Source organism: Larus michahellis, chromosome 5 (genome assembly GCF_964199755.1).
Source record: "Larus michahellis chromosome 5, bLarMic1.1, whole genome shotgun sequence".
NCBI lineage: Eukaryota > Metazoa > Chordata > Aves > Charadriiformes > Laridae > Larus > Larus michahellis.
The window spans coordinates 22,812,735-22,838,820 of NC_133900.1; the positions used below are offsets into that span (position 1 = coordinate 22,812,735).

General features: G+C 42.0%; 1 protein-coding gene across 2 annotated transcripts in view; it reads right to left on the reverse strand.

The window, feature by feature from the left end:
* Window positions 1-11,983: 11,983 nt before the first annotated feature.
* The window catches only part of AFG2A (AFG2 AAA ATPase homolog A), a 195,263-nt gene continuing 181,160 nt past the window's right edge, over window positions 11,984-26,086 (reverse strand). For both annotated transcript variants that reach the window (XM_074589101.1, XM_074589100.1), the window contains one exon: window positions 11,984-12,582. In XM_074589101.1, the coding sequence (XP_074445202.1) occupies window positions 12,406-12,582 (177 nt within the window). In that variant the 3' untranslated portion in view covers window positions 11,984-12,405. The remainder of the gene's footprint in view (window positions 12,583-26,086) is intronic.

Here is a 26,086-nt window from a genome sequence, read left to right on the forward strand (position 1 = left end):
TCAAAAACATATCCCTTATGAAAGAGTTTCTTACTGAAACATATTTTATATTTAAAAAAATATTAAAACATGAGTCTGCCACTGAAACAGCTGAGAGACCTGAATTTTCAGCTCTCATACCCACATTAACTGCAAACTAGTAGAAATTGCAGATTTTTTTCTGAGTGAAAGGAACGAGTTACTCTTTATCATGGAGATTTTCCATCACGCCAGGAGATATCACCCCTCTCCTCTGCCCCAAAGAAAAGAGAGAGAAAGGAAGAACCATGTCAGGAAAACCAAACAGGTTACTTGTTATGGGGAGAGCAAACCCAGAAGGCACGTAGAAGATGGCACATCTGTGAGCAAGAACCAAAAGAGAAAGATGAGGTAGACACGTCACTGAAGAGACACTGAGAAGGCCACAGACAGCCACGAACCACAGAAATGTGGAGGTGGATGTTAAGTGACTGTGAGTTTATTTGTTAAAAACAACTTACTACCTAGTTCCAGTGAGCTGATAACAGTCTCTGACTAGGATGTCCTACCAGCTCTTACTACGTTGGAAATAATCTTTGGTACCAATCAGGTTAAAAACTGGTATTTATAAATGTCGGAAAAATTGTCAAGCACACAAAAAAGTATGGAAAAAAATTAGTTCGCTTATGGGGAAAAAACAACAACTTGTTATTCTGAGCATTGAATATGATACTGCTATCCTATCAAAGGAGCAACACTCAAAACAGAGTATGGAACCCCAAAAATGAACACCACAAAGCCAGAAAGATGGAAAGTAAATGCGAGAGAGGTAGTAAATGTGAAACACTGTTTATTTCAACTTTGCTCCTTGCTAACCTAGCTGAACTGTTGATATTAGAGGAAGTTTAGACAGAAGACAGTTGGTCCATTAGCTCTATTATAAACTTAGCCTTTGAACTAAAAGGAAAAACCCCTGAAAAATATTTTCTCAGTGCATGTCATGAAACATCACTTGACGTCAAGTGAAATCACAATGCTATGAAGAAGGGGCAGACAAACTGCAGTAAATATTTAAAAAAAAAACATCAAGAAAATTGTATTTTAAAGGCAGGTTGAGGAATAGGCTCCAGAGCAAAGCCTTCAAACTGCGGAACCCAGCCAGCACTGCAACTTTTCTTCCTCACCCTTGCCAAGGTTGCACACGCAGTGCTCCAGCAAGACAGACCCATTTCCTACTGCTCTTTCAAGCTCTGGGAAAAAAAAGATACTGGAGTTCCCAGTGCTGTGGACTTCACTAATGTTAAAGGCATTTTTAATCTTGGTAATAAAATAAATCTTTGCTCTCTACAGCTACCTGAAAGGAGGTTGTAGAGAGGTGGGGGTCAGTCTCTTCTCCCAAGTGACAGGCGATAGGACAAGAGGAAATGGCCTCAAATTGCGCCAGGGTAGGTTTAGACTGGATATTAGGAAAAATTTTTACACTGAAGGGGTTATTAAGCATTGGAACAGGCTGCCCAGGGAAGTGGTTGAGTCACCATCCCTGGAGGTTTTTAAAAGATGGGTAGATGTGGTGCTTAGAGATATGGTTTAGTGATGTTTTTTGTCAGAGTTAGGTTGATGGCTGGACTAGATGATCTGAAAGGTCCCTTCCGACCTGGGCAATTCTATGATTCTATAAAAATGAAGTTGCACAGCCCCACTGAAGAGTAAAATTCATGGACACCAATGTAGCTGTTTAAAGCCTGCTGCCACTTCTCAAAACTCAAAGGCACTCTACTGGGTCTGGAAGCAGGCTGTCCTACAAGGCAAAGGCCAACGGGTTAGGAAACTGTATTGACATTCAGTGCTAACCTCACCAGTGCAGTGTTTTATCTACCTCCCAATCGATTTCCTGACGCAGACCATTAGCAAAAAGTGAACTTCTGTGGGAAACAAAAGCAAGGCCTTTGTGAAGTATTTTGCAGCTGTAAGCGGGAGCCAACTCTTACAACATTTAATGCACACTCACTGTTTTCAATGGAAGCTGGATCGTGCCTTATTTTGCAAAACCAAATGCAATATAACTTTTTGCAATACACTTTTTCACAATTTGCTTTCCCTGAGGAGAATTTAATATCTTTAGCAGAAGAATGCTCTGGTCATAAGCAAATAAAAGCAGAAAAGCCAAATGCCAATCTCTTCATCCAGTACTCTATCGCACAGATCTCCCACTGACTTCATGGGAAAGGATACCCCAGTAAAAGCTTACGAACATTATTGCATTACATGTTTGTTTGATGAAACACACCATGTTCCAACTCACTTCCACATCATCAATATTTTCAGCACTACTTGCTGCTCTGCTGAGCCATGTAGAGGAAAACAATCCTTTCTGGCAGGGAATGGGAAAGAAGCAGTGGAACAGTGACAGCAGAGAAAGAGGAAGGTGGAAAGGACAGAACAAAAGATGACGAAAGCTCAGCAGGAGGAGTAGATTGATATGGTCGGACTTGCCTTTGGGCAGAAGTGTGCTGAGAGCTTCTTCCACATTTCACAAAAGGAGCGCAAATAATTCCTCTGTTTTCAGCACCTTCCCCCCATCTGTCTAAACACCGTGCTTCAAACCACTCTGCTCCACGTTAGTCTCAGAGGAGAGATAAGTGAATACCATTTACATATAAGACAAGCAGTGACTGAGCTCCTGGAAAAGAAATGGTGGTATGGTCCATGTTCTGCCTTATTAGCAGTCATTAAACTAATTGCTGTATCTATAAGTGACAGAGCAAACACAAACTAATAGGTACCATCTATGTGGCTGATGGGGCCATAAACCCACTAGACTGTTCCCACGGCATGGCAGCATCCGTCCGAAAGAAGTGGTGCAACTGTTTTTGAACATAACATCTCACAGCAGTGATTAGTACACCAAGAAGCCTTTCAGATTGCCACTTGATGTCAAAAGTGAAACGCGATGGCGCCAGGAAGCCCACTGCCTGGGAGGAGGCACTGGAAGTCACCTGTGCAGGGTTTTGTGGAAAGACCTGTGAAGGAGGTCCAATTCCTGCTTTGAATGCCCCATTGCAGAAAGACTTTGGTCAGGCTACATTCTGTTCTAACTTTTCCTTTCACTGTTTTCCCCACCTAGCTTCATCCAAATTCTTAGAAAGGTTATGTACAGACTTGTACAAAACAGAGACTGACACTAGCTCTTGGAGGGTTTCCCAGAGCAAGTTTAACAGAGATTATATAACACGTTAAATCTGTGCTGGTTGGGTTTTGTTTTTTTTTTTTTTTTGTTTAATATAGATGTTAGTATATGACTAGTTTATTCTTCCTAGATTAACCCTCCAACCACCTTTTCAAATAATTATGTTTTGCAGAGATGAAAAACCTGAGGTTATTATATGCATTTTGTTTCCAGCCCTTACATAAGGCAGGACAAATGTGTTACAACTGGAGGGTCTTAGCAAGTCATAATAAGCATTATTTTCCTTCCACATATGCTACTATCAAAGTCATGGCAGGGGGGAAATCTTTCCTTTAATTGATGTAACAGCAGAACTTAAGAGCTAGCACAAAACTTTACTTCTGTACTCTGTTCCTTAATCAGAGATCTCAAAGTACTTTACAAAAGAGGGAGAAAGAAAGTTTCACAGGGGAGAAATGACTTCCAAAGGTGTCACAGTAGTTCAACTTTCTTGACTCCTAGCCTGAAAGTCTTCCTACAGAATGGCATTTTCTAGATGTGGGGAAAGTAGCCTGGGTAAAAAACACCCACAACTTTCATTTAAAGACAGGCTCGGTTTCAGAGAAAGAAAAGATGTCCTACGTGGCTGTTTTATTTTATCCAGTAAAGAATAATTTTAACATCATGTGTGATTGTTAAGTATAGTATAATTTTCAGGAGCTTAAAGTATCAGTGGGAATATAATTTGAGATGTATTTCATGCACACAGATGTATTTTAGTTCACGCCACCCTCAAGAGCCCAGGAAGGAAATAACCAGAAAGCTGACAACCAGACAGCTCAAGACCAACCAGGGGGGAGGACAAACATGAGGCTTGCATAAAGCAGAGAGCACTTGGAGGTGTTTGTGAAGGAACAATGATCTCCTGTTGTTCTACTGCTTTGACTGCTCTTCACTGCAGTAGAGTCCCTGCAGCTCTCAGATAACTGCAGTGTGCTCAGGGTTCAGAAAACAGGGTTTTTTTGCCTTTTTTTTTGGCCTAGGAGTCTTTCCTCCTGTCCCGTGAGGACCAATTGGTGTATCTATCTGCCAGTCCAGAGACCTCTGAATGGAACTACTGCAAAAATAACTGGAGTTGCTTCAGTGCATGGCAAGATGCCTTAAAAGAGAAGTCAGCTTGAACACATTTTGGTCACACTTCCAAGTTCTACAGGCTCCTTATCCACTTCAGAGCAGAGTTCAAATCCTCAGTAGTCCTGGTCTGCACAGCTTTGTCTCAACTTCTTCCACTTCTTCTGTGGTCCCCCCCAAGACAATGCGATAGGATAAATCCAGCTTAAAATTACAGGGCACTCATAATATTGAGGATATTGACTATTCCCCAAAAAATAAGGCTAAGTCCAATCCTAACAGAACTGACTTCAAGATATAAAGCACATCTTTTTGCAACACCAAGGGGTTGCTCCAAAAACTTCAGAGAGGTCTCACTTCCGTACGCAGCAGAGACCGTGTGCCGCCCTAGTGCTGCCCTGCTGTGATCGTTATCTTTTCCAGTCAAAGCAGCCCATTTTGGAGGAGAGGAGGAAGATGTGAGAACTTCTTTTTCCTGAAAGAAAGCAACTGGAACAGCGTTCTTCCTGCTGCACAGGAAACACTTGGTGAGAGCAACGCAGAAGCCAGGGCTGACCTAGGAGAATTTAGTCTTTGATGCTAAAAAAACCCCCAATAAGCTCAAACTAAAGCCCAAAGAAAGTATGAATCATAATGTCTGCCACTTTATATACACCTTCAGTGTCTGAAAGCGTCAAGCTCCAGAAACACATCTGCTAATCCACTGCTGATGGGGTTAATGAGATCAAAGCCAGATTCCACTTTGTCCTCAGCAGTGAGACACTTCCTACCATAGGGCCAGGGTGACTGTAGCCCTCCTTCAGCTCACCCACACACCGAAATCAGCATCAAAATAACACAGATCAGCCCCTACTCTGATTATAATCAGTATTCCCACCTTCTGTCTCCTTCCAACTCCATTGAGCCCCGCCTTTCCACATTACAATCAGTCAGTATTTAATTTCAGGGTAATCTTCCTAATTCACATGTTTATTTTCACACATTTTCTCTATCTCCTCTCTCATCCTCCCCCCCCTCCCCCAGCATCATTTATCAGTAAGAGCTCTGATGCAGGCGCTTACCTTCTCACCCAGCAGACAAAGTGATCCCAAAATCCATATCCCAAGCAGTCAAATAAGGAAAGAGCAGCTCTCCTACCATCTTCTTTTAAGTCTCTCCGGCAAGTGCAGGAAGGGGCCTGACAAAGCTGTATGCAGCCAATTGTGTTATCAAGGCACTTGGCACTACCAGCTGATCCTTGATTACTATTCATCCCTCAGGAAAATAAAACACCCTTTTGTAGTAAAAGTGTAACCGGTTACTATGATGCATTACATATTAACAAAAGCAGCTTTTTACCAAAATTACAGATGATGAAAGCCTGGAAGTGGAATCAGACCAAGGTAACCAGTTGTTTCTACATGTTTCAGATAGAAAGCAGACAGTTTAACCAAGATTTTTGCAGCGCTAAGAAAGTGGTGGGTGAGTTTTGCCACATGTTTGTACATAAAATAGTAGTGAGTTCTGTAAAACAAATGTTAAGGATAACATTTTCTGTTGCAGCGACCTTTTGGGTGTAGCATCCTACGTATGCAACTGCCAAAACTGTAGTAACCTCAATTTTCACAGGGTCTCTTTAACATTTATGCGCTTTTCTTGAAATCCACACAGAAGTTTTCAATATGATTTCATATTTTCCTTCTTTTTTTCCCTAGAGTATTGCTTATTAAAGAGCATAGTTATCTGAAAGGCAGACTTTACACTAGGTAGAATTTGCTGGTTTGGTGGAATAATACCTATTTAGGTGGTGAGGAAGCATTCCAGAATATTAAAGGATTTGTTTGTTTGCTAATCTGCTTAAGCACCCCCGGGCCTTAACACCCACAACTTGTGTGCTTTAGGGATCTCTCCGGTCCACAGCCACTTTCAATGCAGCGGCTCTGTGTGGAAGCTGCAGATTTAGACTGGCGGCGGTGCAGCAAGCTGACTAGTGGGATGCTCACCTGAAAAGAGCTACATAGCTCTGGTCCATCCCCCTGCCACATTTTCCTCTACATTCCTCATAAGCAGTGCCTGTAGTAGCCCACACTCTCTGCTACTTGTATCTTGCACTCCTGCATCAAACCCAACCAGTTAAGGCAGCAATCCAAGCGCCAGTGATGTACTTTAAGAAGGTCCCCGCTTTGGGACACCACCACGTGTAATGCCAACGGGGCCGTATGAACACACTTCACGTCCTCAGCTTGGGGAAAACTCGCTGACAGAGAAGGGGGGTAGCTTTAACCGGCATTAAGCAGAGCAGGCTTGATGTGAGCACCTACCCCTGTGTGAAATGAGAAGCTCTTGCCAGCGGTGTGGAGGAAAGACATGACCTCATTATTCCACAGCCCAGATAATCCGTTCCTGGATAAAGTGAGAGCTGACAAGTGTTTCACCTTGAAGGTTATCAAAGCCCTTTCCACACTCTGCCAATGCGGAGGCATTTACTTTACCAAACAGGGATGTGAAAACTCCTCTGTGTTAGTAAAGGAGATAAAAAAACCTGGGGGGTGGGGTGGTTAAGAGCACACTGCCATACCACACAGACACAGGGATCGAGAGGAAAAAACCAGCGGCACTTCCAGAACCATTTATGCAAACAGGATATATTTGCACAAGTTGATAAAATATTTTTTCTCAATATTTTGAGAGTTGCTGCTCTCAATTCCTTCCATCTACCCCTAGGCCCTTTCTCTAGGTAATGCCTAGGGGCCTCTCCTGACATCAGCTACTCCTTTAGCACCTCCAGAAAGGCAGTTCAGCTCTTAGCTAGGATAAATCACTCTCTGGACCATCTTCTAGTGTCTCTCCAATGACTGCTGAGAGAACCCAGAGCGATTCCGCTCCCCTAATCTTTTAGTTAGACGAATCCAAGCTTTATTTCCACAGGTTTTACACAGGTACATACAGTCAACACACTAGAGTCTCAAATTTTGTCGGAACGACCCGTGATCTGTTTGAGCAATGGCTCCATGCTAGTTCAAGGGGAAAGAATGTCATCTGGTTGCCATTGCCTTCTCTTGCAACACCTGCGCTCTTGCTGGAGGCCTGCCACGCAAACACAGAGCGTCCCCCCCTCACCATTCTGGTCCTTGGCGGACCAGTTAACAGAGAAAACACACATCTCCTCCTCCTATCAGGACTCTGGAGTCATTGAATTGAAGTCTGCAGGGAAGAATGACACCATTTAAAATATTTAATACAGAACATATAAAGCCCTGGAGAAAATGCGTGGCTGAGTTTTCTACGGAAAAAGATTAATAAATGAACAGGTAGCAGTTGGAGAAAGAGCAGACAGAAAACCAAAGATCAGGAGTAGGTTTCAGCTGAAATATTTGTCTTCCAGATGTTATCCTGCCATTCAAAATGTGCCCAAGTACAATTGTGATTCTGCATGCCTCTTGCACCTATTCCCTAGGAAAAGCTCTTTATTAAATTGCACACATTAGATCACCTACAGTACTTATTTTCATGTCAAAGGAAAAAACCAAAAGGGCAAAAGCAAAAGATTTTGAGGTTCATAGTAGATAAAAATTATTGCAATTCACTACAACCATAACAACAACATTAAATACAAATACAGAAGGGTCACAATGCAAAACCAGCTTTCCAAATGCAACTCTGTCATGGGTTAGCTCCACATCGACCAGAACCTCAAGACAGAGTTTGGGGCAGCTACTATAAGCTTTACATCGGCCATCTGGCTCCTCTGTCCACTTTGGAGTAGCTTCCTTCACACCTCCTTGGCCACCACTGACAAGGCAGTGGACCTCCCCATCACATATGCCATGAGCGGGTCAAGGCGCAGGTCGGTTTGTAGCCAGCTCCTGCTGGAAACCACTTCCCACGCCCCTGGCTGCATTAGCACGGGAGTAATCCCAAGGCACAGAAGTGTGAAGGAAGCACATTCAGTTTTCTCCCAACTTGGTGACGACAGGATGCAAGGCAAGCTCTTTATGCCTGCTTTTTACTAATCCTTCCAGGGGCTTTTCCCCAGGTTTTGACAGTGGGTGGGTGGGTGGGTGCCTGCCTTCCAGGTGCAAGCGTGACTCTTCAACTTCCAAGTACAATTGCTTCTAAGTTCTTTCCGAGCTACCACTAGATATTGAGCTACCACAACCACTGGACATCTGCTTTTCTAGTACTGGTAATACTGTTCCACCCACACAATCAATTGCTGTCTCTGGGAGAGCCAGAAACAACCAAAAGCTTTAAGGGTCAGGCTCCTCCACAGCCCTGATACTTGCCTGTTGCAATAAGGAGGGATACTTTTCCTGCCAATGAACTTGTGTCCATCAGTTAACTTCAGCTTACCGGGCAGTATGTGGCAAAACAACGGGCTTTACGGTTTGGCTTTCTCTTTACCCCTCTCCATACCCCATCACAGGAGAGTTTGATGCCTGCTTCACAGGGAAATATCATCCACAGATGGCCTTCCCACAGCACTAACCCCCTGACACTCAGTTACAGGAGTATTACATTTGGCATCTGTCCTGTTTCTGAAGGGGAAGAACCACACGTTGACATGTGAAATGAGTAAAGAAACTGAAAGGAAAGACCCAGCATACACAAACCAGAAAAATCAACCTTAAGGACACAATATTTGAAAGGGCTGACGAGTCTAAGTTCAATGATTTTGAATAACCATCTCTGAAAATTACCTTTATTCTGTCCCCACTGTTCGCTCTCGCACCTGAACTCAGTGAACCTTATGTTCTGTTCTCATTTTGAGACCCTAGGAAAAATTATCCACAATAAACTTCATTCTTTTTCCTGGATTAAGAATTGTATATCGCACTTGCAGTGAAGATCTGTTTTATGCATTAGGGAGAACACAGGCCTGAACTTTTTTTCAAGTTAAGTGAAGACATTTTTGCATTTTGATCATAAATGTTCTCCTGGTCATTTTTGGCAAACCTGTCAAAAGACATTTTACGCCATTTTGCAAGACATTGTTATTGGAGGAAAAAGTTGAGAGACTTTGTATTTAAACAAAATTCGCCTGAAACATTGAAAAGCTGATTTAATGTTAACAATTCTGCTACTCCAGCAGTATTTAGGCCAAAAACCGACTGCAAAAGATAATGTCAGGCAGGAAAAAGGCTGTATTTCTAAAGAACTTAAAGAAGTCTAGGAACCACTTCAGAAGTTAAAGAGAGGACGGGAGAGAGATGTTCTCCTCAGATGCCTTCTCTCCTGTTCACTGAGTCTTTATCGTTTTATTAAAATGAAATCTCAGGGAAACATCCAAAGAACAGTAAATGTGATTGACCCAGCGGAAGAAAGAACGCCTCTATCTTTGATTTACTCTGAGGCGCAGAGGTGTTCAGGCTTATATGGCCTCACACTGCAAGCAATTTGATTTGGTGCCAAGGCACAATGTGTTCAGTAAAACATGCTGTGAGAAGTTCAGCTCTGAATTAAAAAACCCACTCATTTAAATGACAGGCTAACAGAAGATAACTTTTGAAGCGCTCTGTCCTACAGTGCCCTCATCAGTTAGGTTCCAATGAGAGGCTGAGGGTGCAAAAGCGCTCACTGGACTGGATTATGGAAGGACTACATTGCTGATGTGCTTTAAACCGAAACTGAGTATTTGGTTATTTTCCAGAATTCTGATAAGGTTTCAAGTTGCTAGTTCATGATAACAGCGATCTGTCATTAGGAACAAGAAGGGGAACCATCATACCTTTCTTTAAATCTCAATTTATCTGTGGCTTGGGAAGGAGTAAGATTTTGAGTGGCATCAGACTATCCAAGTTTTCCAAACAGACTATTTGGGAGCAATATAAACCTTCCAGGGACTTCACAAATTTGCCATAATTTAATTTTTTAAGAGTATCTTACTTTTTAAAAACTCGGGTTCCACAAATCCGATGATAAATAGGGGAGCTTCCTACATTTAAGATCTCTTCAGACATGTAGGTATGCATCAAGAGATTTGGTACTATGTGGATAAATGTGGTAGCACGCGGATGAGAGGACAAATGTTTGGAAGGATGGGTTTTTTCCCAAGACACAAACAGCAGCCACGGGCCAGCACTCTCTCCTAATGTCCTAAAATTCAGGGTGCAAAATTCCCTTTGTTGGAAAGGGCAGCCATATCCTACCCACCTCTCTCTCAGTTTCTCGGTTCAGACTCACACCTTGGTGCACGTTCCCAAGGGATCTGAGCACTTCCCAAGGAATGGCAATCTAGTTTTGCTGCTCATCTGGAGCATCACATAGTGTTAGGATACAAAACTATAAACAGAATTCGTTATTGGCAGTAAACACTAGGGTCTCTATTTTCTCCCTTCAGGAACAGACGCCGGAGGAAAGTGCCAGGGAAAAACGGAATGGCATTTCATTTTTGGAAACATCAAAAATGTAACGGTTACAATAAATTGTTGGCATCCTGAGCTTCAAGTTGGAGTATGCAGAATTTAGAAAAGAAAGGTAAAGTAGTTTCAAATGCAGTTTTGATCCCCAAGGCAACTTTTCCAGTTTATCATTTTCTTAATTCCCTCTGTTTGTTGTACTATTAAAGAGTCAAACAATGGAAAAAAGAAAAAAACCTGTACATATATCAAGTGAATGAAGTAAACGACCTGCTTTTCCTCATCCTCTCCTCCTTTTCAGTGATGGTAAAATGAAGTTCTAATTATAGCAACAAGAGGTTAGAATAAAAGTAATAGAAAAGTTGTAATTTAAAAATAGTAGATTTCTGTTTAAAAGCTACAAATTGTGTACAGACTGGAACTAAAGAGAGATAATCCATAATCAAGGCCAGGAGATTACTTTTTAAATTGCATATTGATAATATAAGTAGATATTGTAGAAATCTCTCTTTAAATTTCTCATAAAATGACACAAATTTCTAAATAATTATTACTCTCATGAATACATATATAATGACTGCAAAAAAGAAAAGTCTTCAGAACGATCAATAAACAAATCCAAAAAATATCCTTACATAAAGCCTGAAAAGATATTTTGTGTTTACTCCAACACGTGAAAGCATGATTTGGCTAAAATTTTGACCTGTAAATTCTACTTACCTGCAAAACACCAGGAAAACACGCACTGAAATTCAGAGTTTTGTCACCTTTTTTTAAAAAAAAGTTGTTAAAAGTTCATATTGGTTTTGCTTTACCTTTTCCTCTGTTTTTCATGTCTGGAATAGAAAAGCTCAGTCTTGCTACTGTGGGGAAAAAGGCTGACAATGTTTTTGCTTAACTGTGTTTCATACTGAGTGGAAGAGCAGAGAGCCCATAAGGACCTGTCGTCCTTTCAACAGACGATATAACAAAGAAATAAACTGAAAAGATTTTATCTGCCCCTGAACTATTTTGTGGTCGTTTATAAAAGTTTTCACAAGGAGGTTTTCTTATTCATTAATTAGGATTCATTAGGATTTTAAGTGGCCAGCTTTAAATTACCAATCAACATTCCTATTAATTTTCATGGAAACAAACAAACAACAACAAAAAATCCTTCTCTGACGCCTGGCAGTGGTTTCAGATCAGCCAAGGGATGCACCATTTTTGAGGTGCCGACTTCCCAGTAAGTGTAAAAAGGAGCTGTTTAAAACCAAAGATAAATGTTTCGCTGTGATCAATCAGGTTACCTTAGCTTTATCATGGAAAGCTCTGGGTTCGGCAAGCCTGTTTGGCAGCTTTTCTGGAGATCATAAATCAAAAGATTCAGAATAATTTTCAGCATTTTTTTGTAGTGAGGCCACTCTCCAGGTCTGCATCTCACTGGGATGGTCCCTGGGATTAAACTGGGGTTGAGGCAGGAAGAAACGGAGACAGTAATGACATTCTCTTAGGGCCAAGAATCCACCAAAAATTCAGAATTTGGTAATTATTTTTTGAGACACGGATATGCACTCAGATAAACTGACTGAAACCAGCAATCTTACTACCTCTAAAACGCAGATTATATCACTGGAATTGTAAAGAATAAAGTTTTGGACAATATCTGTTACACTCAGAACTTCCACACAGGCATTTATTGCGGCATTTCTGCACTTCAGTTAACTTCAGACACTCCACTCACTCACACTACAAAATTCTTTAGCTTTTGACAGCTTTACAAAAGAAATTTGCTATTCACACCATGAATAGGGGTATGTATTAATTTGCCTTTCAAAGCGCGTGCAGTCCACTTTGCTGCTGATAATCTGCATAAAACCGGATTAACGAATCAGGAATCCTTGGGGTCACGACAGTCAGTGCGTACCGAAAGTGCCGTCCCATGATAGATTTGGCGTGTATGTCTTCCTGAAGAGCTAGAAGGGCTGCTTCTCTACAGACGGCTGTTATCTGCAAAGAAACAATAAAAAAAAAACCACCAACACAGCATTATTATAATAAAATATATTACTTGAAAGGAAAAAGGCCACCACAAGAATATCGACATGATCCAAATGCCAGATACTCACAAGGACAGAGTCTCTCCAACTTTTTTTAATAAATGAGGTTGCGGGTGATTAGGACATCCAAGAAACAGGACATAGCTCGAAATTCAAACCCCAGTAACATTGCATTTCATATTACAATATGTGGCAAATTAACTCGACAATCATATTACCTTTTGTTAAACTCCCCACAACACCTGATAAATTAAACCCCCAACAACCAGCCATACATTTTTCTGTCCCCAAAGTGCAAGAGCAGATATTCCCAGGCTTTGCGGGCACTTTTCTTTCTCCGCTTTACGCTGGGAAAGAAGTAAAAACAATTAATTCTGAAAGGAAAGCTAGAAGGAGAAGGGGTGTGTGGAAGGGGAGGAGGGTTAAGGTCTCATACCCTGCAACGTGTTTTTAAGCTCTCCGGACTTCAGACAGCGGAAACAGACTGATGCCAGTGTCACTCTAAAGACACATTACTGTGGTGAAAAGAGCTTGCGGAATGAAAAGAGATATTGTGATTTCCAGTGCAACAGGGAAAACAGTGATTGATATTGACTGCTCCCTTATATCTGTAAATGAAAGAGCCAGCTGAAACACATTTGTCCAGCTATTCAGCATATTTTCTCTGTTTGTTCACTTACTGAAAAGAGTTCCCCCGCTTATGCTCTGCTAATGGTTGCCAAAGCCGTTTAGTAGCTTTTTAGAGGATTTAGCAGCATGTTTAGGAAGCTTTCACAAGAAAACATGCATGGATTTAGATGGCTTTGTCAAGTTACAACAATATTACTATTAGTTCTGTGCTGCTCTAATGAGCAGTGAAGCTAAACACTGCTGTTATGCATTTTAATGCTTTTCAGGACTTCCGAGACAGTGAAACATGGAAGCGTAGCTGAGATTCAGTGCACCAGCTTCTTGTGGAGATAAGCAATACATCATCTAGGAAGTAACGCAGGGATCTTGGTCTTTCCATTCAGGTTTTTCTCTAAGCAGACAGCGTGACTTTTCCCTATCTCTAACACAAATATAAAGCTACTTAAAGAAAAAGAAAAAAACCAACAAACCAGATCAAACTCACCCCCCCCCATCCCTGCCAAACACAAACCCAGAAATCTTTCAAAAGGGAGAAGACTGTTGATGGAAAAACAGACCCCGAGCGTCCTGGACTCTAAAGCTCTGTCAGTCTTTGAAGAAGGGGTCCATTTCCCCTTGATAAATCCTGCACTAAGGGCAAGTTTTCCACAAAATGAAGAGGAAATGACCCCTCCGGGGCTTTTCACAGGCGTTATTAAAAACCTCACAAATGCAGTACAGCCAGTTTTGACCACCCCGTTCTGCTCACACAGACCATCGCTAATCTACAGCATCACAATTATGGAGCAGGGTATCACCACAGCACAAGACGCTCACCTGTTAGGAGCTCCTAAGTTTTACCAAAGGAGAAGCTGGAGGAAGGACTGTCAAGTTGACAGATCCAAAAAAGCAGGAACACCACTGCCAGTTTTATTCCTTGCTGTTTCATTCATACCCTGATACACTTAAGAGGAATTTGCCCATAAGCTGGTCCTTCTGATGATGCTTTTACATTTTCTCTACGCTCTGCCACGAGTATCAGTAACAGCAACAATAATTAACCTCCAAAGGATTTTTTTGTTTTAATTTTATTTTCGAAGACTGAACCATAACTTATGTGATAACTGAAAATTACTAGATATGAGGAAGCACCAGAAAACTGATATTTGTTTTCAGGCTTCCCAGGAACATTTGAGCTGCTTTTAAGGAAAGAGGAAAGCATTTTAAGGCACGAACTATCCTTCTCTCTTTTCCTGGCTGTACTCAGAATATTTGTGGACTAAATCTTTTACATATTACTGAGTAATAAACAGCAGGCATTATGGCACAGTGTTTAAAATTTGGGCCCTCGCGTCTGGTTGCAGGAGTCACATGGCGTTGTTTCCATTCCTTGGCTAACCCGGAGTATCAGGTTTCTGAGGTAAGAGATCTGACAAGGCAAGTTTGATTATTTTTCTTCGTTCAAGTATGCAAACTTAAAAAAAAAAAAAAGGTCCTCACAAGCATTCTCACTAGGTAGTAAAGCTAAATCGCTCGTGGAAAGCAAACACTAGTAGTAATATAGCCACAGTGAAATGAGAGTGAATTAATCTGGTGAAATCCACTGCTGCATTACTGGCCTAAGGTCTGTTGGTTTTTCATAGATGTTTCTTGTGACAGTCATGTTTAGGACACTTCTTACTAGACCGAGCAACCGGAGGGTTTTTAAATGTAAATTCTGCCCAGATTGAAAACCAACATATATATTGGGTCAAGTGAGGCCAAGAGGGAAAGTAGCAGAAGGGGCTAATTGACAACAAAGGAAGAAACCCAGCAGCTTTGCCACAAGGTACGGATCCTGCTGAGGCTTAGTGGCACTCCAAAACCAGAGGCTGCACCTAGACCATCAGTTTTAAAACCTTGCAAGACCTATCTATCCTCAAAGAACTTGTCCAATTACTTTCTTAAATCACTTCTCCTTTTGGCCTCCACAACATCATCCTGTAATGAACGCCACTGTAATCATGCATTGTATAAAAAAAAAAAGCACTTTTGTTTGTCTTAAACCTGGTGATTTCAACAAGTGCCTCCAGGTTCCTGTGTTATGAGAGCAGTGATTCATCTGTTCTTCCCCGTTCACCTTCCTCATATCATCGATGATTTTACAGAGTTTTCTCTCACCCCCCGTCAGTCAAGTCTTTGCAAGCTGAAGAGTCCCCAGTGATTCAGCCCCTGCTCCTCCAGAACTTGTTCACCCTTCAGCCCGTCTGCCATGTTGGCTTCACCAGTTCTGCTCCATCCTCTCCTTCGGACAGTGAGTGGCCGAAGCTGTGCCGTAGGGACACCGGCACTTCCTTTCCTACTACTAATCATATTAGCATCGAGATGATTTTTCTCTGAAAATTACCCCTGCTGCCTCCTGAGCGTGTTCTCCTGAGTGACAATATCTAACTTAGGTCACATACTTGTGATTTTGAAGCCTGGGTGATTTTCTTTTCTCTCCATTGCGTTTATCAGCATGAATAGCCTCTGCTTGCCTCTATAAATGAACACCGTGAACCAAAATTACCTATCTGCCACTTTTAAGACAATCCTTAATTATTTTCCAATACAAACCCAAGGGATCACCATTTTTACCTTTTCAGTATTGAAAAAAAAAAAACAAAAAAAACCAAACCACAAACCAAAAGAAGTGCAGTCTTTTGGATCTTTGTGTGTTGCAAGGAACAAGAATAACATCCTTGTCTTGTTCCAAAGGCGAAATTGCAGCTCGATATATCGCAGGACAAAACAGAAATTCTTGTCTGCATCTGAATATGGAGTGGCTTTCAGCATTGCCCGCTAAAGCAGTAATGAAGACATTAAGTGATTGTCAGAAACAACAGTGATTAAACAGCAACAGACCAGGCAGCAGGTAATTAAGCAATAAGTGCTGAGGTGTGGGGTGTTATTGCAGAGATGAATAGCGAGCCAGGTGTGGCTGAATACTACTGAATCTATGAGTACCAGAACATACCCTAGTTTGATTATTAATATCACTATAAATGAAAGTTTAACAAACAGGATTCTCACTTTCAGTGGAATGAGAGCAAAATTACTGACCTATGCATTAGCCTGCTGTCGGCAGTTCTCTCTTAGCATGGGAATAATTTGGAATTCATGTATTAAAAACAGATTATCATTTTTTTTAAAGGACTGATTTATCATCTGAATGAGTGCTTTAAGATCAGAAAATAAACAACTGATTTAGAATCCTACTTCAAAGTCAAAAAAGCGACTGTATCAAGTTGTCCTGGGAGGAAAGGAGAACTCAGATTTGCTATCTGAACCACACACGCACCGATCAGTAATAAGGAAAGCCACACACAAGCTCACAGCTATGGTGCAAACAATGATGAGTTCCAAAAAGAAATGGATTTACACCTAGTCCTTCCTTCCCTCCCCATTTCACTCCCAGCAACAATAAAATGCACAGCGCTAGTTACCGTTCCCTGAATAAACAGCGTTCAGCATAACCCATCTTTCTCCCGAAACTAATGGTTACACTGGCTGATTCAGCTTGGCCGATTCTCCCCCATTCCGGCATTGAGCACCGACTCCTTCCAGCAGTCTGAAAGTCCTTTTCAGCTTCTTTGTATTTAAAGTGCTCTAAATAGCTTTAAAGAATCTTTCAAAAAAAAAAAAAAAAAAAGGGCAGGAAAAAAGAAATGAGCTTCTGTGTTAAAGCCTTAGGTATTTTCAAGAAAGTGGTTTTGTTAGTGCAGAGTCTGTTGGGAACACCTGTGAATGTCGGGTTTAATTGGGCTGCAGCTGGTGTCGATTGTGTGCGCAGTAACTGGCAGCCTCTGGCTGGCTGTACATTGTGTTTCATTTTCCCTTTTTCCTTCCTTTTTAACTTGCTCCTCCACCCCGCCAGTTAAAGTTGTAAGGGATTGTGTGTAAGAGGGATTAGGAGCCTGGAAACAGAATAGTACCCTGCGGTTTGTGAATAGGGCAAATTGTGGCGCTTCCTGGATGGAAACTACCTGCAAGGCTGCGCGCCCGCGCGGTGTGCGCCTGCTAGGCAGCCTCAAAGGAAGGCTGTGTATGGGTTTGGGGAGTTTGCTTTCCCGCTCTGTTAAGGAGAGAGAAAAGGTTCATACACGGCATTTTAAAAAGACATGAATAACTCCTGGGTCGGGACATCTGTTTCTCACTGGGGCAAATTCCTACCCGTGTCAGGCATCTCCTCTTGCCCCCTGCATCAGAAGCTGCTCTACGCAGAGCAATAGCCTTGTCCTCACAAACCCGGGAAAATCGTAAAGCTCTCAGGACGCAGGACCATCACCTGACTGAGGAAAGAGGTGGGCATGGCCGCCTTTCCAAAGCGAGAAGAGAAAACAAAACCAGGAGGAGATGCACCATAGGCAGAGAGGCTATAAGGGAGCAGCAGGGAAAGGTTGCTGCCCGTATTCTAAAATCGACATCAATTCAACTTTCCGCACAGTGCAGTGCTGGGCAGAGATGGTAAATACCTCGAGGATTTTGCCACCCCCTCAAAGTGTGGGATGCTACGGCCCCTCTTTTCCCCCTTCTCCTTTGTGCAGGCACCACCTGCTGCCGGCTCCCACCTCTCTTGTGCTGGCTGCAGTGCTAAGCTGGCCCTTTCATTAACTGATTCAATGCACCAGACCATCAGAAAACTAATCCAGAAATTAAAAAAAAACAAACAAAAAAACCAAAAAAGCATTAGCTTGCCGCTGGGGTATTGAGATGGGCTCACAGGGGGGATTCGACAAGCACCAGTCGGCATGGGAGGGGTGGAGAGCACCACAAGCATCTCTGCCTCCAGTAGCAGAGAGCTGCTGCATTGCCTGGTCGCGTTCTGCACTCGCTTACCCTGCGTCAGCATCCCCGTATCGCTTCTGGTGTGCACAGAGGTCTCTCTGTACCCCAGCACAACGCTGGCAGTGCCAGGGAGACGTGCCCTAGATAACACTTTTGTACAACATACTATTAAAGAGAAAAATACTATTTGAAGATGTCACAAATACCACTTTTCCTTTAAACTGGGCTAAACTGAGAGGCTCGTAACTGGTGAGAGGTGGAGTTTTTGATGTATTTCAAAAAGGCTTAAATTTAGCACTTCTCTCGTGTTTCAATTTCCCCGTTTCACATATAAAGCAGATAAAATGGGAAAATACAAGATAACACACCTTTTTTTCTGTTCTCTGAGAAGAGAAATTCTTACAGACCACTACAAATCTTGTTCTCTTTGGGAGGAAAAGTTTCCAACACCACGAAATAATTGATCACCCTGCAGTAAGTTTTGATCTAGTCTTTAAAAGACAAAGAATCACCCCTGTGTATATCTCTTCATTCTGCTCAGTTCTATGATCTGTAGATTTAAATGGGACGGATTATACTTTTGGGCATTTTGCAAATGGAAAATAATCTATTCTAAACAGAAAATGATAAAATATATTAGCATAATGTTCTTCATACAGTATCCATTCATTCCTCAGATTCACGTACTGTAGCTACCACTGGAGCTTTGGAGTCAATTTACTTAATATGTGATTGTTGCTCTATAAAACTTTTCTAACTAGCTAAAGTGTGCAAGGCACTCACAGGTCACACAAGTGCCTCAGTGAGACAGAGGCTTCTTTGACCTCTAAGCGACTATGTTTTAAAATGTTATTAGTTGTCCTCAAGTTAAAGTGCGTACATCTATTATAGTTCTGTATTCATGCGCACTGCCTTGGAACGGATGAGTTCCTACTCATGTTGCAGCCATCCTCTGCAATGAGATCCTATAATTAAATATTACCTTTTATAAAAAGACAGATTTCTTTCTTCCTTGTTTATTAAGGAGGCATTCAATATGAGCAGCCAGTGGACAGTCTACTTTAAAATAGGTCTGCGGTGACGAAGCAGCACCTTTGCAATTCTTAAATAAAAAGGACAGGTATTACGTGTATCTCGTGTCTCTGATCCAACAGGCTGAGCAAACAATCTCTGCTATTCCTGATTTCTTTTATGAGAAGTTGATACGAAATGTAATTGAACAAAACCAGCTCCTTTAACGATGTCTGTAAGTGACCTTAGCTCAGAACAGACCGGCCCAAACCTTCACTATTTAATCCACAGTTTGCTTATTTGTGTAATTTTGCAGATTGATGTGCACGTGATGATGCACGTGGGTGTCCACAGCTTACCTGAGGTGCTGCACAGGGACAGAAAGTGGTTGTGCCACCCGAATACATCTGGTCTGACCAGGATGATGGTTCCCACTCAGCTTTTTCTGTGGTGGCCACAGCTGCCTTGGGGGACCACAGCAGGGACCGAGTCCTCCTTCTGCCCTCTCCTCCTGGTCTCAGACAGGAGGGCTAGGCTTCAGAGTCACCTCATCTACCTGCTTTGGTCACCCTGGTGTCACACAGCCTGGCATGTTGGCCAGATGAGCCAGACAACTGGCTGGTTGCTCTTGTGGGACAATGGCACAATTAACGAGACAGCAGTGACCACAAAATGCTGCGTTTAATTGCTTTTACAGTACCAAAACCTGAGCACGGGCTGTGCCTGGGCGGCAGGCAGTATCACATGTATCAGTAGCTCTCACTATTCTATAAAGCTTAAACACGCCCAGAGAAGAGAAGGGAAAGATGAGGTATGTAGCCAAAATTAAGCATATGTATCATAAGTATAGCACATGATGACAGCTAAACAGAATAAACCAGAGCCTTCAGTGGTACATGCTAAGTGTCATCACACATACCTCTGCTCATCCCGACATGTTCTAACAGAGCGAAGCTTTGACTCCATCTGCAAGCCTTCTTTTTTATTCTTTCCACTCTCTTAAAAAATATTACTAGATGTGGTATCCTTCCACGCAATATATAAAACATGTAAATTCCAATTTAACTTTTGTAACTACAAGCCCAAAACGCAGCTATTTTCCAAAACGCACTCTGTCGATATGGCTCCCATCACTTTGGCAGAGACATGGCATAGCTGCACCTTTCACAAAGGAATTCCGTAACAAAACGAGTTTTTACATGCTGGGACTAAATATTTTTAAACAGCACTCTCTGCCAACTTCAAGTTTCAGCTATATTTGTGCAACTAATAAATAAATAAATAAATAAATCACACACATGTTTCTATACAAGATTAAGCTGCATTTCTGGTTAACCTCAGAATTATTTCTTTTTTATATAAACATTTAATGAGAAAGTTTAACTTCTTCCCTGCAATGAGGAAAAGGAAGCCAAGCCACTAGAAAAACAGTCTCTTTCTATATGTACGTGTGTGTGTGTGTGTGTGTGTGAGCGCGCACGCACTCATTTTAATTAAAAGTAATTAACAGAATACTGTGTTCTCACTCACAGTATGCTGTTACTACAGAGGACCGGTACACAGAGCCAATGCTATTTTGCTGAACGCCGCTAGCAAGACAGATTGAATTATGCAACTAAAAAATTCTAAACTAGAAGACTTGTAGGACATCATTAGTTGTAGCTGTCATGAGTTTCTCTCTAGAAAAGCAAAACAAAAGAAAAAAAACCTACAAAACAGATTTGGTAGCTTCTACCTTATGCAACCCCTCATAGCGTAGATTTTAAGTAGTTGCTGCGTTTACTTGATTTCTTTTCAGATTTTGAGGCAGACAGATATGAGGTTGGGCGACACATTCAGCATATTCCCTATTTCTTGCACTGAAAAAATAATCCATGCATTTGCTTCTCAAACCAGTAATTCCTTCCTCAAGTTTAACCTGGGAGAGTAGCAGAGGCCTTAGACTCCTATCAAAACAAAGCAAATAAAAGCGATTCTGCAAAAGGAATCGGGAGAAGTGCCCTCGCTTCCCTAAAAATATTTTTTTTTTTCTTCAATAGAGCACAGCCAGCCTGGAACTGTCTTTCAATTCCTTTCAGTTCCAGCAGCATTTCTTTTACATTATATCACCATTAAAAGATTGTTAGAGCTCTAAACTTTTGAATCCACCCAGCAAAAAGGAAAGCAAGAAAATTCTTTTTTCATGTTTTTTTTTCTTTTTTTTTTTTTTTCTAAACTCTCCCTTTTATCCTGTTTTTGGAACTATGGCGAATATTGATTTGGATATTGCCTAGCAGGTTAATAGCAACTGTATTTGTAGTTACCTATGTATGAGATATCATAATATAATATAGTAAAAGCAAACAGACTCAGTTAAAAATAATAGCCAGGAAGTCTAGCAAAATCTTCTGGAGTCTTAGTGTTTCTATCAATTTGGATAGAAAGCATCCAAATCCTATGATAAGAAGAGAGATGTGTACTTTCTGGGTCTCTGTATGGCTATTTACAAATGCATCACACCCTGAGTTGAGGCAGGGAGCGGAAAAAGACATTTGTCGTGTAGGGCCTTTAGATTGCAAGATGAATAATGTCCTTAATGGAAGCTCTCTTGCTTTTTCATTTGTTGGGTTCTCAGCTCCTGGAAGGTGCGAGATGTCTCCTGCGGAGTATCTAGTTCCTTGGCAGAATGCTAGAGGAATTTCGGCCTGTTTCTAAGTTTACCTCTTGGAGCTTCCCATGGCATCCAGCTGCTCATGTTTCCCAAGAAAATCCGGGAGGGGGGCTACTGCATGCCTGTATTCCAGAGAGGCAGAATATGGCCGGGAGGACAATCAGACCTAGAAAGCAATGCTGTCAGCAACAGCTAGATGCCTTCGAGTACAGTTATTACTCCTTAAGGAGGAAGCAAAAAGACTGGTAAAAAACTTAAAGTAAGTTTCACTTGTGCAAGAAAAGAAAAGGAGTAATTATAGCAAGAAAAAAAACAAACACCTGAATGATACAAATTCTGAAAGAAGAAAAGCGGTGTACCTACAATTACCTTGAGTTAAGGATTTATGCCAGGGATATATTTTAATGGAACAGGAAGTCAAAAAAATAGCAGTAAGTCAGACATGACAGTGTGGCCTGTGCTTCCCCACAGTCAGTCTAAACCAGAGATGCACTGGATGCTCTTTTTGATCTGGCCCCTTGATGAGCCTGCTCAAGTGCTAACCAGCAGAAACCTAATCCAGTGACACAGAAGAGAGTAGTTTTTGCTGGTTTAGCAGCCTGAACTGGCTCACCCAGGATGCAGGCAGGGAGGCTGGCAAGGAAGGAAGGCACTGAAGGCAGGGAGGCAATGAGACTGCAGCAGAAAGCGGGTTTAAAGCGCACCGTAGCTTCGAGACACACTGAACCTACAAACAAAATGCTTTCACTTGTGCAACATCTGCCAATTTAAAAGCCAATGCACAATGCACCTAATTAAGAAAAGTATATGTCTGGTGTCTATAGACAGACATTCACCGGTGTAGGCAGCCTTGCGAGTGGCCCTTTTGGGGGGGCAGTCTCCATGTTTCCCATAAGGATCTCGGTGTTCTGACTTGACACCCCTCGATCTACTGGTTTTAATAGCTGCATGCTTACAAAAACCCCAGTATTTTGAGTTATTTGGTCATAAAACCAATAACAATACAATTCTACTGTCAATAACAGCGTCTCTACTAACCACTTTTAGTTTCAATAAAAGCTTTGAAGGATAGATCTTGGGTGTATCCCTGTTGTGTCTACTGTATATAATCCACAGGTAAATGTGACCCACTGCTTCTGGTCCAAAATCACCCAGTCCAGTGAATCCCTGAGTGTGCACCATGAGGGATTCACAGCACTATCCCCAAGTCCCAGCTCCCTCACAAGTGGAGCAGCCTGTCACCAGTATAGCTGGTCCCCATTGCTCTGGGAATGAGCCAAAGAAGAGAATGAGGCAGCATAAGGTAAAATGCTGAAATGTAAGAACGTGTAGTCAGAGCTGTCACTTACCTTCAGTGCAAAGTTATGAGTTACCAGATTGATAAGGCATCTGCTTTTATATTGTCAACATGGAAATTTCTCATTTGAGTGCCCTTCTGCACTTGAGAAAACTGAATCCATGTCATGTCTGAAAGTCACTTCAGTATTCTGGATAACCGGATCTGCTACTCCGTGGATAACATCTAATTTAGCAAATTCCTCCATTTTTTCGCTTTCTTACTTGTAAACGCGTCCTTGGTCTCTTGGGTTTTCTCCCCCTCCTTCCTTGTCTAGGCAAGACAATGTAATGCAAATTTCCAGCACTATGAAGACTTAGAAAATGAGTCATTTGCATTTCTCTTCACTTAACAAAGATGTTTTCCATTCAAAATTTATCCTCAACATTTTTGCAAATGTGCATAGGAGGAAGCAGAGGAGTCTCCCTTTCCTCTAGGTTGTATGCAGCTTGCATTTTAAAACTAATAGCATTTGAACTTCTAAGAAGTTGCAGACTAGCATGGTACACAAACAATTTAAGGCCAGAAATTTGTGAAATTTATGCTTAATAGTGCCCAGCCACAAGGATTCCCCTAAAGCTCTGTGACATTTGCCGTCCTTGGCCACAGTGCTCTACATTCAACGTTCCCCACTTCAAGCCCTTGCCTTTGTGCTTACATCAAAGCCCAGTAGCTCTGGGCCTTCTGCACAGGAGGCACAAATCCACAAGCCCCCAGGAGGTCCCTCAGGCCACCAAATCCCTGCAGAGGCACCTTCCCTTTCCCAACAGTGACAGAGGGAGGTGACAGTGATCACACTCGTTAGGTAGATGCTTAACATTTGAGGAAGGCCGTCTGTATACACTGTCGCATATGGTATTGCTGTTTTCACAGTCATTGAGTTAATGCCAGGTGTCTCCCACCTTTCCTGGCACCGGGAAGGTTTGCCAGGATAGCATCTAACACCTCAGCAGAGGCTGAGATCAAGGGAGGAGGGAATGACGCCCACAGGAGCTGCTATGGCTGTAGCACTGCAGAGGATGCCACAAGAGCGAGCTGAGAAAGCTCGACTACATCAGAACTAAGGACCACAGCTAAAAAAAAACCTCAGAAGCCACTAAGAAATGTTAGTGCAACCTGCAGTGCCCCTGAGGTGCCATGTTTGAGGGACAGTTATGGTAAGGTTTCCTGTAGGACCATGCCTCTTGCTATGCGGCTGGTTTACCTAGCAGAGCGTCAGCTCTGACAGACAAAAAGGATTCTATCACTAGAGAAAGGAATTGTGTCAGCTCTCTTTGTCCAAACAGCGAAGGCGCTTGTTTTAGCCAAAAGGGTGCATATGAAGTGCCTCATCTGTGTGCTGTTCACCATCGGCATCAGAAAGTGCAGGTTGTAGAGCACAGCTGTAATTCAGAGAGCCTCGCTCATGCTGTAATGTGCATCTCCTACTTCTCAAGTGGGGTAATGACTTACGAAATCAAATTCCGTAACTCTGAGAGACTTGGTAATGGGCGCAGCGTCACAGCCACGTTCCAGCACTGAAGTCTTTTTTCCCCCCCACATAACCACGTCGGGAACAGCAGCTGTCGCACCACAGAGCCCTGAAACAATGTGGGACTCTCACTCCACGTCATTAAATGCTATTTTGCTAAATTAAAGGCTGCAAGTAAGTCATATTGTATTCATAAGCACATGTATGCCACAGGCCTTTCCCCTTCCGATATTTCCCTCAGCTGTGGATCATTCAAAATCCCACGGAACAAATATTTCAACATTCATACTTTTTTGTTGTTGTTGTTGTAAGAGGAGGACCTTCCACCCCTCAGCGGACACAGTATTCAAACCACACTGCCAAATATTATATGATGTCCTTTCCAGAGTTAATTTTTAATTTCCTGACTCTACTGCATGAGAAATTTTCAAATTGTCTTGGCAGTCACTTCACGGCATGTGCAGCCCTAATTGCAGAAGTGAATGCAGAGTCAGCCCAAATGAAAACCTCCGGACTAACTGAAGAATTTCTGCAGAATTAGTTAGTTGGTTGAATTAAGTTCCAGAGAGCACTGCAGTCCAAGAAAGGATCTCAAATGTACCGCAAAGGGTGCAAACCTTTCTTTCCCCAGCCTGCTGTGCAGTAAGGGGAAGCAGGTGTCTTCGACGTGTCACTCAAAAACCCAATGATTTTCCATTTTCATTTTTTAATGCCACAATTCATAACCCACAGATGTTGTGCATGGCTATAAATCTTGGCACCCTCTCCACTGCAAAAGAATTTCCCCTGGTATTCAATTTTCTTTGCTTTACCTTAAGTCACCCTAATCATGCTGACATCTACTATCGATGATTATATTAGCCCTAAAAGATCCTTAAACAAATGAAAAGGACTGACTTCCACTCCTAAAGTTCTGCTTCCAATTTTCTAAAGGAAATTAAATAATGTATAAATCAAATGCTGGGCACAGGCCCAGGCAGCTGAACATCGCTTTGTCCTTTCAAAGTGAAGAGGAAGTGTCTGCTACAGAAGGGACAAGCCAAGAGAAATAAAGCTTAACCTCAGCTCCATATGAAAGTGATTTGAGATAATCGGGGGAATCTGCAAAGAGGTTAAAACAGGGAGACCACATACTAACAGGAGAACTTTACATGATGATCAAAAATATATCGAGAGCTGACCTTCACCTGGGGGAGCTGCACAGCCCTAGCAGGCTGTTACGCCTGAGCAGAGTACGAAGGGCAGGAGAAAGAAGAGATGAACGGGAAGTGAAAAATCTATTTATAGCTGGCATTTGTCATGTCATGGTAATCTTATCAGGGTTTTGTTGTTTTTTTTTTTTTTTTTTTTCCAGCTTGCAAGATTTATAAATAAGTACTGCCTGTCAACCTTACAGCAAGTCAGCTATGCAGTAAATGTACACGCTGCTTTCCAGTTCTCCTTTAGCTAATACTTAGATTATTAAGTCAGCCACTGAGGGACTTCTTAATTTATGTACTACTGATGGACTGCTGATCCTCCTCTTTAACACAGTATGTATCTAGAAGGGGAAAAAAACGTAAAAACGTCCT